The sequence below is a fragment of the Rhamphochromis sp. 'chilingali' genome (assembly GCF_963969265.1).
Source record: "Rhamphochromis sp. 'chilingali' genome assembly, chromosome: 15".
Lineage (NCBI taxonomy): Eukaryota > Metazoa > Chordata > Actinopteri > Cichliformes > Cichlidae > Rhamphochromis > Rhamphochromis sp. 'chilingali'.
In genome coordinates, this window is record NC_137942.1 from 27,579,062 (window position 1) to 27,595,991 (window position 16,930).

The 16,930-nt window shown below is 42.5% G+C and overlaps 1 protein-coding gene across 2 annotated transcripts in view; it reads right to left on the reverse strand.

Annotated features, from left to right (window-relative positions):
* Positions 1-16,930, reverse strand: part of prr36b (proline rich 36b) — a 34,081-nt gene that overhangs the window by 5,597 nt on the left and 11,554 nt on the right. For both annotated transcript variants that reach the window (XM_080905774.1, XM_080905775.1), the window contains 3 exons: positions 11,097-11,837; positions 10,642-10,720; positions 596-816 (listed from right to left, as the gene is read on the reverse strand). In XM_080905774.1, the coding sequence (XP_080761900.1) occupies positions 596-816; positions 10,642-10,720; positions 11,097-11,730 (934 nt within the window). In that variant the 5' untranslated portion in view covers positions 11,731-11,837. The remainder of the gene's footprint in view (positions 1-595; positions 817-10,641; positions 10,721-11,096; positions 11,838-16,930) is intronic.

Below are 16,930 nucleotides of genomic sequence, written 5' to 3' on the forward strand. Positions count from 1 at the left end.
GTGGGCTGACAGCTGATGCTAACAGTAGTTGTATTGTTCATTTTCTCTTTGTGGTTATTTATTTTCCCTTTTGTCCCAGTAACACAGACAAAGACCTTTAACACACCATCCCTGAATAAACACTCATTCAGAAGTCCATTTTCCCAGCGCACAGCAGGGAAACACAGGTGTTACTAATGACGTTAATTAACGCTCATCTGTATTTAGTGCAGAGCTTTTATCAAAACGATTATTCACCCCTGTGTTTACCTACTAGTGCATGGAAAACGTTTGTCAGAAACATCATCTCGACTCTTGTTTTGTTACAGGTAGTCCTATTTCCTCTGCAGCTGGTGCAAAATGCGACGAGCAGGCTTCTGTACAGCACCCCATCACAACTTTTCCAGATCTGCTTTTTCATTCATTTATTTATTTATTTTTAATCAAGGGGTGTCAGTTGTTAGCCCAAAACTATGGAAGTACCCATCATCCAGAGCTTTATTCATCACTGGCATCTTAAAAACATCTCTTTTTCTTTTGTGTTACTAGTCATAATACTTGCTATTAATTGGTATCAAATGCTATTGTGTTTCTTTTCTCATTTCTTTTTCCTTACCTTTTTTCACAAGGGTTGTGGTTTTGGATGTTTGAGATGGAGGTTTGCCACCAGAGGGGGTAGTGGAGGTTGGTTTGGGGGTAGCCGGCTTGGCGGCGGCAGAGGGAGTTTTAGGAGTGGCAGGTTTGGTTGTAGCAGGGGAGCTCTTGGCGTTGCTGCTAGTAGGTGGCCGAGATGAGCCCGTGGCAGGACGAGGGGATGAAGTTGTGCCGGTTGTAGGCCTGAAGAGACATAACAGAGAAGAAGGGTTAGCAAATACTAAGCTGCACTACACAATATGTCCAAATCACGAATGAGACCGACAGTGAAATGAATTTAACAGACAGTGAATCCCCTGGTTACAGAACTCAGGGAATGGAGATTAACTGAAAGTGACTCAAGCATTTGAGTTTTTAAAGTCACCCACATCTTGGGGCAAACATCAAGTCTCACCCTGACTGTGTGCTGATCAACCCTGTGCTCCGAGTGCTTCAGAACGGCTCTGACAGCGAGCAAGAGCTTGACATGTCAGCAGCAGACACTTCTACTGCTAAAGGGTACTTAAGAAAGAGCACACACAAGCAACAATGCTTGCATAGCTCACAACACTAACATTAAACATACATAATATTAATAATGAAAGCAATATATAATGGCTGATTTGCAATCTTTCTAGACAACAAAGGCTAGCCATCTATTTTAAAAATGAAGTGCAGAGTAGTGCAAACATCTTCTGTAATAATAAATTAAAGCATGTGCAAATAGCCAACGCACTGACCTGATTAGCTGTTGCAGCAACGCTAAATTCAATGAGTCAACGGGTTCACATAAGGTAGACACCTATTGAGACTTACCTCTTAAGGACAGGAGGGTAGACATGAATGATTCAGAGGTGCCTGAGTACTGATTTAAGAGCCGTTACATTAGTTCCCTGTCAGTTTTTGTAAGGATTTTCAAAAGGCACACTAGTAATGCACCATCAGGGCAGCCCCTGAGGTGCTTTGGCACAAATTCATTTCATTTGTTTTTATTTTTTTTTTATAGATGCAGGACAAAAACTTTGGAGCAGTCAGAAAACACGTGACACCAACCTAAAAGTGCCAATTAACCCTCTCCAGGCAGACGTTGCAGATTTGCAACAGTTAAGAACTAACAACCTGATTACCCCACATACATATTTTATGAGTTTCTTTTACTCAGAAGTACCACTGGACTAGTATGAAAGCAAACTTTGACTCCAAGTCCATGACAAACTCCTCCAGGGACAATCAAGTTGTTGAAGGTGAGTCAGAGCGGCCCCAGAGAGGCACACTGACCCCAGTTGATCCCTCCTTGCCCACTTCCCTCCTCACATGGGGGTGATTCTTTGGGGCAGCGTGCGTCAGCTCTGCCTGCTCTGGCTCTCCTGGCCTAGATGCTGGCTCCTATGTCACGTCTGAGCGAAGTAACCTACATCTAGTAGTCCTGACAGGGCTGTGGTGTGCAGTCTCTCGGGCCCACGCTACACTAACTGCCTGTTTCTAAATAAAGAATTGAGTTAATACTGGCAGAAAGAGAACAGGCAGCGGGAGGGAGGTGGAGGGAGAGTGAAGATGCCTGGGACCATGTTAATCTTTAATACTGAAAGGAGAACAAATATAACTCTTCCAAATCCAGCAGCACCAGCACCACCCCTCCCCTCAGCTGGAAGCACGGGCTATGTTAAAGGCACGCTCACTTCATAAAGGCGAGGAAGTAGCGTGTGCTATTCACAGCCTGGCAAATGTACGGGAATACAGTGTGGCAACATGAAATGAGAGTGAAAACCTGATAAGGGTGTGGTGAACTCAGAGGTTTAAAGAAGCTTTTGCAGTTGATTCACATCATGCAAGCTCTGGGGCAGTGAAGGTGTGTTACTAATAGTGAGGCTGCTGGATCATGTCAGGATCGTGCTGATCATTCTGAGCTGTGATTCATTGTTTTAGCATGTCTGACGCCGACTGTTTTCTGCTAAATCTGGGAGTTAATGTTGCTCACGTTCTAGTGCGTTTGCTGTGAATTTTGCTATGGAGGCAGCGTAAAAGCCACATCTCAACTGTAAAATCCCGCCTTAGTGAGTAAGATACTAAGATTTTAAGCTCTCAAATTTAGAATCTGTTCTTCAGGACAAAAAAAAGATGATGTCTGAATTAGAGAGTGAAAGATGGGAATTACAGGGAAAAGAGAATGGGGAGAATTAAGAGATAGAGACTGGCATTAGAGATGAAGTATGCTAATGGGATATTCAGAGAGAGCATTCATAGTAATCTGCCTGATAAAAGGAATGTGGATAATCCAAAAAGGCAGGAGGACTTTAAAGAGCGCTGGAAATTAACCAGGTCACTGAAAAAGAAGGAGGCGCGACGGAGATGGAGACAGAGACAGTGAAGGAGATTTCTGTTGAGTTGTAATGCGTATCTACTGGCTCTCAGTCCAATTTACTTGGATCAGTATTTCTTTACTTGTGTTTATGTTCTTTTGTTCTTGCACTGGTTTTGATTATTTATTACCATGATTTCCTTCCTCATTGTTAAACATGGCCGTCTCCACATCCACAGTATTGTAAGACTCCATCTCACAGTAGAATTAGATCTTGTGTGTTCCAAGATTAGTTTACCACAACTTGGCTTGTGGTGACGAAGCCTAAACACGGTGATGTTTGCTTCTGTAATTAAGCTCTCTTGTCAGCCAAATGACTGAGAAGACTGCAGGACTCATTGTAGTCTTTAAATGATGCGCCTACATTTAACTCAAAGGGCAGCTTGTGCTAAGGGAAAGAAGCTTTGTTTATTGTTCTCATCCCACCACAGGCCTCGCTCAGAGAAACACTATAAATTGGGGCTAAAGCAAATTGTTCAACGCGACACCGAGAAATGGACCGAAGCTGAAAAATCAGATGACTCTCATTGCTACAGGCGCGCTGTAAAATATACTTAAAGACGCCCGAGGATCACTGACGACACTTCAGCTGAGAAAGGATTGCTGTGTGCAAAAACATGGCTGCCTGCTGGTGGTGCTTTGTTGCGATCCAACGGGATTCGGGGCTATGATTTAAATAATGAGATCGACAAAAGGGGGAGGCAAATGAGTAATCAGGAGCAAAGCAGCCGTGCAGGCAGACATCTTCCCTGCAGCACAGACGGCCATCTACAGTGGAGACGAGCTTCCTTCTCCAAAGACAAGCAGATAAATTAAAGTATGATGCTGTGATAATTAAAGAGGCAAGATAACCCCTCCATTAAATGAACCTGATCAGAGCTCTGCTCCTTAGAGCGCTTGTTCCTTTAACAAGGTGTTTTTATTTAAGACAAAGGTTGCAGTAGGGTAGCCCTAAGCAATGCAGGTGTCACACTGCTCTGCAGCAGGAAATGAGCACCTTGAGGCTCCATGATTCATAACCTGGATGAAATTTCATCTAAACCTTATCTAAATGTGAATCGAAGAGAATGATCACTGCAGGCAGGGTACTACACTTCAGTTTATGTGAGGGATGTGTGCGACTTCTCGGCATACTTAGTTGGTTAAATGAAAGCACAGGATCAGATACATGTCAGATCTAACATGTTATCCAGTCACTCGCCACTACTCACTGCTGCAGCTCTCACACACTCTGAGGGGAAGTTACAAACGAGTAAGGTGGAAGCTAACACAGACGACAGCTTGATGGTTCTGCAGTACTTTGATCCACGGATCAGCTGTTGTACTTCACGCAGGCTGCGTCAGAGCAAAGTGCCGTATAAGCACTTGACAAAAGTATTCTGCGCTCACGTGTGGATGTGCTAGCTGTAAATGATTTATGCACGCTTCAAAGTGCCACACATCTTGTCTTGTGTTGACAGTGTTTAACACGTCTGTTAGATTTTGCTCAATTCTGGTGGATTTCTATTTTCTTACTAGACTAGTTTCCTCTTGTTTAACCCTTTATCACAGAAGTATCATACAGGACATCTGGCCTCATTTTATAACTCAGGCTGAAAAAAAATGCTACTTTGATACCCCAACAATCCTGTAAAGCTCAGCTTCTCCCCAAACAGTTTTTTTCTACCTTAAACAGTAACGGCATTAAAGTCATTTATAGAGCGCTCGTAAAATGGGCCAACTGCCAGAACCATGATAAATACAGGCTGGGTTAAATGGAAACATCTCCAGTGGTTGACCTGTTTAACCAGGATGCAGGGTGGATAAAAACATATCACCTCTCTAGTCTTTGAAATGTTTGACTAAAAACTGCAGTGTTTGAAGAACTGCCACATGTCTTTATCATGAGTGGAACACCCACAAACAAGTCTGCCTCACATTCAATCATACTCTGTCCCTCCCTCCGATTACTAAATCCATTTAGTAATTGGCTCTGCGGCTGCTCCCTAATAACATCATGGCAGCGGGACTCTGCTTCGTGGAGTGGTTGGCCACACCCGTGGCACGGGGGAAGATTTACAGCCTGCGCTGTGCGTTGTTTGTCTTCATATCGGACTGCTGAACACTGTGTGGCACGAGCTGCTGCTTACCACACAAACCGGTGTTGGACCGTTACATCAGCAGTAATTTGTTAGATGACGAGGAGGGCTGCATTCATTCCCCTCCAATAAAAATTTATCATCCCCGAGGGACCATCAGCGAGGAAAACACCATGACTAATGTGGGAACATGGGCAGCTGAGTGGGCAGCATAAAGGTGATGAAAAAAAAGACCCTGATAGCTCAAAGGCTACCACATCTACTTCTCTGAGTGCATTTATATAGCACTGAATGCCCTTGATCTGTCCTCTGATTTCCAACAGGGCAATTTCTTTCCTTTTGCTTCAAGCAGAGTTAACCTCTGCTCCTTCCTCCTTTCTCCACCTCTGTGCCTCTTTCTCAAACACTAATTTGCTGCATGTAGAGCCCTAACACGACAAGCATCTCTGGCAGCAGTGACGGGAGCTCATCAGTGACGTATGCGATCGCGAAGCATCCATACTCCACCGCCACCATTTTTGTCTTCACTACGCCACAGCTAGAGACGGCAGAGCAAGCAGGAGAACCCGGCTCGGCGTCACGTGACCGTGTACTACGTGTCCAGCGCGCGCGCGTACGACTCCCTTCCCCCCACCTTTAAGTCCACATCATACACAGCAATATATCGGCAAATGAACACATGCTCTGCATTCTAATGACATGCTGTTTCTCCAGTGCAATCATCCGTGCACACACAAAAGCACCTATAAGGGGAATGCACAGTGTGCTGCAGTCTCCTATTGGGCGGTTTTCATGCTAGACACCAGCACTCAAGTCTCAATGCAAAACAAGAGAAAGGCAAGAAATTGGTAAATATTCATGCACACAACCTAGGACATATGCTACTAGCACACACACTGCTGCATGTGTAGGTAATATAATGTTCAAAGATCCAACAGTGATTTCCACTTCCTGTGTTTTGACACAAATATTTTCCCTCACATGCTACATGCTGTATGCAATCAGCATCAAACAGCAGGTGCACATATAACACGTACACACAATTTAATGAGTGTCCAGACACAAGACCTTTATGAAAAACAGAGACATGCACATACTATAAAGTGAGCAGGTAGCTATACTCATGCACATTGCAAACATGCTTAACAAGTTTAAGCTTGATGCTGGTGATGTACTGCTGACACAACAGGCTTCATCTTCATTGACAAAGCCATCTTTCTGGTAACTTTAAGAGTGCGATTACGAGGTTAAAGAGAACGGAAAGGATGAGTTACAAGAAAGAGTCCCTGCTGTGTTTAATGTAACTCAATTTTGCAAAAAAACAAAAAAACAACCCCAAACCCTCCAGCTCAATAGAGAAAGAAAACATTTATAAGTGGCCTCAAATTACATAGATTGATGTCACTCTGTGAACCAGCATTTGCTGTTTGTCTGATAAGTGAAATCTGCTTTGGATGGAATTAAATCAACTGAGTAACACTGCATAAATTGAGAGCCCCAATGTGTTTGAGTGCGTGTGCGGCAGCAACAGGAGGAGAGTGCGTCTGATGTGGCAGTTAATGTGTCTGTTGAGCTCTCCCCCACTCTGCCGATGGTAGGCCTGAATTATGGAGTGAGTGAGGTAGGAAAAGGGCAAAATCTAATTAAAGCTGAAATTTATGGCCCTGTCAAAGCACATCACATTTACTAAAGCAGACATGCACATACACACACTTAACAAAGCATGCCCACAAGGGTACAAGGGGCTGTCAGAAGAGCCAATCGTGACTAATAGTTATACTTCTCTCATGGGGATTCATGGAGATTTACTGCAGGAGGAGGCTTCTCTGGACTACACATCCAATGCATGAGCACATGCACCAATAGCACTGAATATCGCATCTTATAGATGCCTATAATTACAACCTCAGCTCAGTCTTTTGAACAAAGTGTTCACGTTACCTACTCAGGCTATTAGCTAAAGATTTAGCTTGGCATGCTTACAAATAATAATAATAATAATAATAATAATAATAATAATAATAATAATAATGATAATAATAATAACAGAGAATGTGTTAAGAATTCAATGTAAAACATGGATATTGACATGGATTGACATGAAGACTGAAGTCACGCTGGATAATAAATGGATTTCACCCTGCCAGCTCTGCGGTACAAAGCCTTTGTAATGACTGATGGAGGCGAAGTGGGAACAGAGCAGCCTTTAAATGTCTGAAATGGCAAATCTGGCCTCAAACCGTGACATGGTTGATGTGTGTGGAGGTGGGGCGGTTAGCTAATAATGCTGTGCTGGATTAATGTAACAATATCCACCCTCTATAATGCTAATTGTGTGACACAGACTGAACAGCGGATGTCTGCACGAGCACTATGGTTGACAGGAAAGAGTGAAACGGGTGAGTTTATTTCCACTTCCAATCTCTAGCAGTGAGTCATTGGTAACCTTACTTTTACAAAGCAACGAATTAGCACTTAGCTGACCTGAGTGTACCTGAGATATCAGCTTAACAGATGCATTTTTTAAAATTTCTTTCAACTGGAACAGGAGGCTAATGACAACGATTAGCTAACCTGTTACTAAATTCAAGCAAAATTCCATTTTAGAAAAGCAAAAAAAACAAAGATTTTAGCCATTAAATGAAATTTTAAAAAGTAAAGAAGAGGCGGGATACGTGCAACTGTGTTGCGAGTCTTGATAATAAATCGTTCGCCCATAGTTTGGGCACTTTACAGTGTCCCAGCTAGCAACACACAATCCCACAAAGACAATAATCTGAGAAGGATCGGGCAGTGTAAGCGAGTAAATAAAAATCATCCAGCATCTAATAATCATCAGTCAGTGCCCAATAATTAATAAATGTTAAATTCATAGTTAATTCGCTTTTACTATTACCAATCAATAAATTCTATATAATGTTATGTTTGGTGCCCAATAAAAGGAGGGAACGACAAGATTCGGATTACTTTGGGACATATAACATTGTCTGTGCTGTGTATTGATATACTCTGTGTTTGTTGTTGGTTTGTGATAAAGGTTTCATTATTCATCAGTGAGCCTGACCTCACACCCAGGCCACGAAACACTAGCTGGTTAGTCAAAGCTGCTGGCGTGTTAGAGATACCCACAAGGCGTTAGTCCTGTGATCAGTGTGTCAATTTACTGTTTATTATTCATGGGGTATATAGAGTGTTACAGATTTCTAAAGCTAATGTAAAATTATTATTACATGTTTTAAAGTGTTATGTGATGCACAACTAAAACACCTGCGAGTGAGTTTCATCTGCATAGATAAATTGCTGATTAAACACTGGTAATGAACTAACTACTGAATACAGCCCTAACCCTGATAGTGCTCATGTGTGTTTAATGGTTTTATATTTACAAGGAGTGGAGACTGATGCACAATGGTGGGACGTGACGGAGCCGGTCGGTATAACAGAAATGAAATCATCAGAGCAGTTCATAAACACTGCACATGAGTATTGTGTACCGCAATATAGATTATCAAAGTGCCCTTGTGTAACTCGTTTTAATAAGATGTTTGTACATCAACCATTGCATAAAGCTGTAATCTGAGTGTAATCTCCTCAATCCAACTGTTACCTGTGGCACAGGGAGAGTGAGAGAATGGACGGGGGTGGGGGTGGGGAGGATCTAAAACACTTTGCGGGTCAGGTGGGAGAAAGTGGTTGGCAAACCAGTGTGTGCTGGGAAGGAAAATGTTAGTATAGTGAATAGTATTAATACAATATATAACATACTGTCAGTGATTTAACAGGGGAGCTAGCTACAAACAAAATCGAGCTTTCCTCGGTCATATAAGGACCATCTTCGGGAGCGGGTATAGCTCACCGTAAGGCTATTATGGCTCTGCACTTTCTCCCAGCTTTCTTGTCTTCCCTCTGCTGTCCAATATAAAGAAAAGGCTTTAAAAAGGCTGTCTTCCATTCTGTTACAGCAGCAGATGTGTGTCTGAAAAGCATTTTTAATGTCAGCAATTATGATATTTGACTGTTTATAATTCCTTAATTTGCTATTGAAGAAACGTAATAAAGAGGTTTATCTGGATCATTCAGGTAAGGAAATCCAATGAAGTTGATTCTGTTCATCTGGATGTTGAGTGAACAGACCCTTCTGCTGTTGAGGAAGCAGCTTAGCTGGTCTTTCTTGTTATTAACCTTTCTAAATATACTGTTACCGCCGTCATGTTAGCACAAAGTTGCAAAAAGCAGTGGGCTAGCTTAGCCTAGCCTAAAGAATATGAGAAAGAAACATCTAACCCCGACCTGATCTAATGCTTTCTAAGCCCACTAAGCACTTTGTGTCTAGTTTGAACTCTTTTAAGATGCTATTTTTGGACACTTGCTTTTTGGGTGGATTAAAAACATGTTATAACAAGATACTGTAATTAGTGAACTTCAGAGGAGTTAGTGGCCAAGAATGGTTATTACCTCTAAACTGAGCTAGGCTAGCTATTTACTTCCTTTTAATTTGATATCTTTCCAATTTACTATTTTCTGAAATGTCCAACTTTTAGCATCTTCCTGTGAATGCTTACATGGTCGATCTCTCAGAGGCTATTTGTTTACTCCAAATAGTGCAATCTCTTTGAGATGGTGTTTCGAACTCAACAATGGGTCTACACACAGACATACCAACAAGATGACATAACACGACAGGGAAAAAAAGGAGGCTTTGCATGAACAAAACAAACAAAGTCAAAGACGAGGCAGAAGGATCAGCTATTCAAAGAGCAGCTTGAGTCCCAAAGGCTCCTCTGCCCAATCATGATCATCGCGGCGTCAGACAAAGGCCTCCTTCAGCCTCCTCGCTTGGTCTGTTGCCAAGTCACCTCAGGATTCGGCACCATGCATACAGCGTGACTCAGGTGAGGAACACATGTTGATCTGATTTCCACATAAACATAGTGTCACAGCACACACTGCCACACAGAAAGAGCGCAAAAATAAATAAATAAATAAATAAATAAAAAAACACCCCCAGAAAAATATCTTGTTCTTCGTTTCATCTTCCCAACGCTCAACCTCCTCTCTCTAAATCCCTCCCCAAACTTGTTTTATTAATAATGCTGTATAATGATGAAAGCCTGCAAGGCATTACTCTAAGGCTTGTTCTGACATTGCCTCGTTGCTGGCCTACTTATGCCCGGCCCCTGTGAGCCTGTATGTGGGGGACCATTGTCCCCGATTCCCCCAGGGTGCTCTTTCTTAAACAGCGCCCTCTTTGAACCTGTAGCCAAGTGAAAGCCTTTTGAACTAACTGCTTCTCACTTGGCACTGAAGAGATTTGTAGTGCTTAGCTCAGTCCCTGCAACTCTTATCAGTTTGGTCATATAGTTGCATTTGCAGCTGTTCTGAAGCAAATTTTGAAATTTGGTAGCAGTTTTCAAAAGGAAGAAAAGAACACTGAACATTTTTGCCTGGAGGAGTCTGCGTCTGCGTTATAGATAGCAGCCTGTGCTATCTACAAACGCACAGAAAGTATCTTTGTGTGTGCTTGTATGTGTAAACAGATTCACACACTTGAGCACGGCTGAGGCTTCAATCCAACGCAAATGTCACACCTACCTGGTTGTCTTGGAAACGGGGGGCTTATCAGGTTTGGGTGAGGCAACAGAGCCGGGCTTGGTGGAGGCAGGCTTGGGAGCTGGAGACAGGACAGGAGAGCAGAGGAGGGGAAAAAAGAAAAAAAAAGAAAAAGAAAAAGACAGCAGTGTAAAACAATAAGAACATTATTATATGCTGTAGTAAAGAAGTTTATAATAATAATAATTTTCCTCAGATATAGGTCAGGCAGACAGCTTTTATCCAGTGTGTCACAAGGATCTAGGGCAAAAACATTTATAGTTTAGCAGGAGTCACTGTAGCATGTCTAATATGTGAGCTGAATTCATCTGACGAGCAGCTATATGCATATCATCACATTACAATGAGCACTCCTCATTAGAGCTTTGAAAACATTTGCTAGAATGCTAGAATTATATTTGTCTTTTCACGCTGATCTTGATGACATTTTCACCAACCTGGGGGCTTTTTAGCTGCTGCTGCTGCAGCGGTATTGGATTTGACACCATTAGCATTTGTGGATGGGGTCTTTTTGGCTGCTGTCGTTCCGGTGGTTGACTTTGCGCCATTGGTGGCAGGAGCGGCCCCTGTGGCTTTCTTCTCAGACACTTTAGCCAATGTTTTGGAGGCTGGGGCGCCGGCAGTTCCTGTTGGTTTTTTCGACGAAGCTGAGGTCAGGGTGCTCTTTTTGTCCGCTGCAGGCGTGGTCTTCTTAGCAACACCGTTGGTCTGAGGTTTGGACACACCATTTGCGACGCGGCTCTGCGATGTGTTGGGCCGTGAGCCGGTTGCAGCCTTGCTTTGAGTGGTGTTGCCGGGTTTCGTCTTGGTCGCGGTCTTGTTGGTACTCTTGGCTTTGGGGTCTCCCGAGGTCTTGTTGTTGGTCTTGGCAGCTGGGGTTTCCTTGGCCTGGTCTCCCTGTGGTTTTTCCTGATCTCCTTCACCCCCCAGCTGCTGTGGCATCACCTCTGCCACCCCGCTGGCTGCCTGATTGGGCTCCTGGTCCCCGGGTGGTGCGCCATCATTCACGGGATTGGATTCCAATGTTTCCATTGGCTCCAGCGCTGCCGTGGCAACCCCATCCGGCTTCATCTCCCCTCGAATGGCCGTGGTCTGACACTGCAAGGCAGGGCTGACTGGGGTAAGTTGCGCGGGACGGCCACAGGTCAAGATGCGTTCTGCAGATGTTAAGGGTTAGTCTGGAAGGAGAGAATACACAGAGAAGCTCAGTTAGTCAGCAGCAAGACCAGACATGAAAAGCTCTCGCTGCTATCAATAGATGGAGGCCCAGGAATGTTGGTACCCTCAGGAATCAGATAAAGGATAAGCTTATATCTTCTAAGAGCTTCAGCACCACACATTCAGAAATACTTTTACATAAGTATCAGAGAGGTGGAATAAAACTGTAAATGTGCAGAAATAGAACAGTATGTCTCATTAAAGTATATAAGGGGGGACTAAACTTCTACAGAATATGAAAAACAGACAAAATTAGTACCAACTAATAGCAAAATGTGCATGAAGTCTCAGGAGTTATAGAGGGAAGGACAGAACAACATGTTTACTGCAGAAACAACACATTCTACTAATAGCCTTCATTCATTTCAAAGGCAGCTGCACTGCAGTTGCAAACGGTCCCCTCTGTGGCACGAAAAAGCTCAGTGACACACTTGGCCAGTGTTGCTGTGATGGTTTTTTCTTACTGCAAAAGACATCAAAGTCACTAGTGTGGAAGACTAGTTTTCTAGGATAGTACATTTAAGGGAGTGCAAAAAAAAGTTTATCATGCAGATTTGCATGCACACACACAAATGTACAAGCCACCTGCAATAAATGTTAAGACAGTCAGCTTTTATAATGGAGGAGAAAAGTCAACACAGCCTGCTTCCCGCTACCGGGCTAAAATGGTTATAAAAAGAAAAGTAGCACGAGGTGGGAGAAAGACTTAGATGTGTTTGCTAACTGGGTCAAGGCAAGTACAATAAACCCAATAAGCCCAAAGGCAGGCGGCAGTTTGACTGATGGTATGCAAACAGAGCAGTCTAAGACATAAATGAACATGAAGCATATGAGGCCTGAAAAAGGTCACAATCTACAATAAAATAGGTCCACATATCTAGTTTTTCCCCTGCTACTTTTGCAGGGATGGATCAGCAGAAAAGGACAGACCTTCACAAGTTTAAGAGCGGGGTGGGTTGGGAAAAGCAGGAAACTGGCCTGCTGAAGTTTACAAACAGAGCAAGGAGCCGGCTGCGAGGAAGGCTAAGCAGTGAGACAAACGCTTAGGCAATACAGAGGCCGGCCCAGAGGAAGAGGCTTGGCCTGTAGAGCATGGGAACAGAAAGAGAAGGTGGGAGAGAGAAAGGGAGAAAAGAGATGGGGAGAAAAGAAAAAAAACGCAAGACAAAATGAGATCACTATTGGCTTATGTTTGCTGGTATGACGTTAGGACCCAGACATCAGTAGTCATCCCAGTTTCCACTGATCTAAACTTGTATGCGCACACTCACTCTCCTATTTCGAGACGAGAGGACAGACTTCATCTTTATGCCGATGGCTTCCTGGAACAATTCCCTCACTCACTTCATCTTTCCTTCCCTCATCTTCGGTCATCCACTACTCATCCCCTAAACTCAATCTCAAATGTCAAAAGGCCTTCTTTCTTTCTCTATTGATCCTTCCTTTCTCCCAACCATACCCCCCATCCACCCACTCCCCTTCAATTTCCTTCCTCCCCCCAACTGCTCCCTCTCTCCCTCCATCCCCTCTGTTCTCTGTTTGGTTTTGCACAGATGGCCGGAGCAGCTGAGCAAGGCCAGAGGGGGAAGGAGAAAAGGATCCGTGTATCCCAAACAACACATAAGAACAGATACACACAGCTAGTGCAACAGGCCACTGCTCAAAACAAGCAAACAGGCTGAGAGGGAGCTGACGGGTAGCTGCTGGGAGGGACTCATGGTCACAGGAAGGTTTTTAAATGCCACGAAATGTGGGTGGTTGGTCACAGATTTTACCAGAAGGGCAGGGTGGGTGATGAACAGGGAACGGAGCAAGGTCTGAAGCAAAAGATTTGGGTTTCATCATCTGCACTTGTCTTATTCAACATTTTAGGAAAAACCCTAATCTGCTTTTTTTGCCTAAGATTAGATTTTAGGGATGATTCATAAAAGTGGATGTGGATGTGCAGTATTCAAATGCCAGGCTAAGAGTTTTTGGGGTTTTTTTGCAAAGCTGACAGAGCAGACTGGCTGCAAGATCCAGTTAGATAGTCAGAGTTATGCTACATGGCGGTTGGGGGGGTCAAGCCATGAACAACATATTTGCAAACGTGTGCAATAAACTTGTGATCTTGTTGCCTCTGAAATGGTTGCTTTGAAGACGGGGACCAGGCCTGTAACCACTCATAGTTGGCTTCCATCTTCAAAGTGACTTTGGTACGTCAAGATGGCAATAAGACAACAAAAAGACAGAAAAGTCAGTCTGCTATCAGTTTACAATTGAACGGAGTCAAGCGGACACAATCTGTTTGCAATAATATGGTGATAACTGTGTTAAATCAGCAAAAATTGCAAATCCTTTCTCATCTGCATATACAATCTTTCTCATTTAAAACTTTTATTCAGACTCCAGCAAGAACTCTATAGATTTGAAACAGAAATCCCACCACAAATAGAGTCTGCATAAAAAATATATGTGCTTGGCAACCTTGCTTTATAGTCAGTGTACAACACAACAAGTTGGCAACCAGTTTCCAGTTGTTCCGCTCATAGCCACAGACTGTGCCAAAACAGATTGCAATATGTTGTTAATATGTCTGTGTTAATAATTAAGTCAGGTGACCGGTGGAATTTCCTTACAACCAAAAGTGGTATTAGGGGCGTCGAACTGTAAACTTCTGGGCACCTAACATCTATTTCTTTGAAGAAACAACCATCTGATGTTATTTATTCTAAATCCTGCTCCACCAGGTGAAAAGTTTTCTATAGCAATATAACGTGTGGGGCTAAGAGTAGCAAGACAATACACTTTGCACTGAACACTTCCACATTTTGTTCAACAACAAAACAAAACCTCATTCAAGTTTTCCCACTTCTAACCTTGGGCAGTTCCTTTGTTAACAGAAAGCCATGTGATCAGCTTTGTATATCTAGAGTTTCATTACCCAAACGTCAAGGCTTCATTTCAGAGTTAAGTCCATGAGTAAGTACAGAGCTAAAGTAGTCACAGCTAGTTTAGATATATCTGACAAAACAACCAGACATATCAAAGACAAGTGAATGTTTAAGTCTTCAGGTAATGACACCAGGTTCATTATTAAATTGTTATATGAGAGCAGTTATTTTAGACCATTTTATTTTCAATTTAAGATTGTAGGTGACCTACAACATGACATACTACACGAAGAATCAGCAAGAAAACACTCCCTAGTAACAATTTTAGTAACAAAGTAACAAAATATTTGTTTAAAAAAAGTAAAAGACAAAAGCCTGTGTATAAAAAAAATCAGTTCAATTCAAATTGAGTTCTAGTCAGCCACCTCAAGGTATACTGGGAGGTAAAGATCCTAAATAATACAGAAAACATCCCAACAAACAGATGACCTGCTATGAGCAAGCACTTGGCAAAAGTGGGAAGGAAAAACTCCCTTTTAACAGGAAGAAACGTCCGACAGAACCAGACTCGGGAAGGGTTACGATGCTCGGCCACTTGGGTTACGGTGAAGGAGAAATGACCCCAAGAGTGCAAATCAGCAAAAAACATCCAATCATAAACTTAAAATGAGATCCAGACCGATACATCTTTAGGCGAATATCAGCCTACTAAAAGATAATGATATCAGAATTTTTCACCTACAAAATTGGTGAAGATATTTTCTCCAAAATATAGTCAGGCTCTAATTAAAATTGTCACTCTTGGCTCACTAATGACAGATGAGAAATATATAAAACATAAAGGGACAGAAGAAACATATTGTAAAAACAATAAGCCACAATGCAGGATCTTGACACTCTAATCCCTTTAGCATTTTATTCAAACTCACCACCCTGGTACTCCTTAATCTTTAATACAAATCTGGAATAGCTATTAACACTGTGACCTAACGTGACACCAAAGTGAACCAGGAAATAAGACTGTATCTAATCACTACTCCTTCCTCCTCTCTGTTTCTCAGACTCTGGTGTGCAGTTTATGTTTGGCTGCCGCTCTTCCCACAGCAGACTACAGCATCTGGCCATGATCTTCAATTCACTGCTCCTCTCCAAATTGTGTGTGCGTGTTATAGAGGGAGATAAATCCTGAGTGCATGTTCACAGCCACAGGAACATTTCTCTTTCTCCTGCAAGTTTCCAGATAGCTGTGAGATTGTACTCACAGCTATCTGGCTCTTTGGCTCACACACCCTCCCTGCGTCATCAGGATCATCAGTCAATGGTAGGCATAAACAGGCTGGAAACCAATGCAAGAATGTATGTTTTCTCCCCCCATTCGCTCTCAGAGAAACTGACGGAGTGAGGCATCCAGGCCACATTAATACACTATCGTGATTCCAGAAGCTAAATAAACAGAACTGAAGTTTAAGAGTTCATGTTTAGTTTGCTGCCAAAATGAAATTGCCTCCTGGACCTTTAATACTCCAGTATCCTGTTAGTGTTTTGCTTTTTATTTGACCTGTCTTTTCATCAGCCTTTTCTTGCCACGTTCCTCCCCCTTAAACTCCTTGGCTTCAGTTTTTTCGGTTGTTTTTGGACTATTTTAAGAAATATGAACTCATTTATAAACTACAGTGTGCACTTTCCCATATTTAAGCCCTTGAGCTTAAACATTTCTGCTATACAGTCTTCCTCAATGTGTTCCAACAGCTTTACTATCCTAAATTTCAACCTTAATTAATGTGTCTTTCCCAACTGAAACATCTTCATTGCACTAATGCTATTACAGGTTTTCATTAAGCCTAATTAAATTAAAAGCAGTTATAATTTTCCTGTTGCTGTGGGGGCAACATTTTAAAGGCTAAGCGTGATAAATGAGCATTTTCAGACCTTGTAAAATAATGTTACAAAACACTGGACAGCTGTTTTCTACAAGCTGGGTATAATAGTTGATTTCCATTCGGCGTGGTCCTTTTTTTATTTATCTACGGAGGATCTTATTAAGAACACCTCCTTTCCAACTTCATGCTTTACATTTCCTCCGATGACACACATTTGTACAGCTGTGAGGCATAATTCTGGCATTCTCTGAGCAGCCTTACTAAAGCAACTAGGAATTATTTTTTTTGTTTCACTGGCAC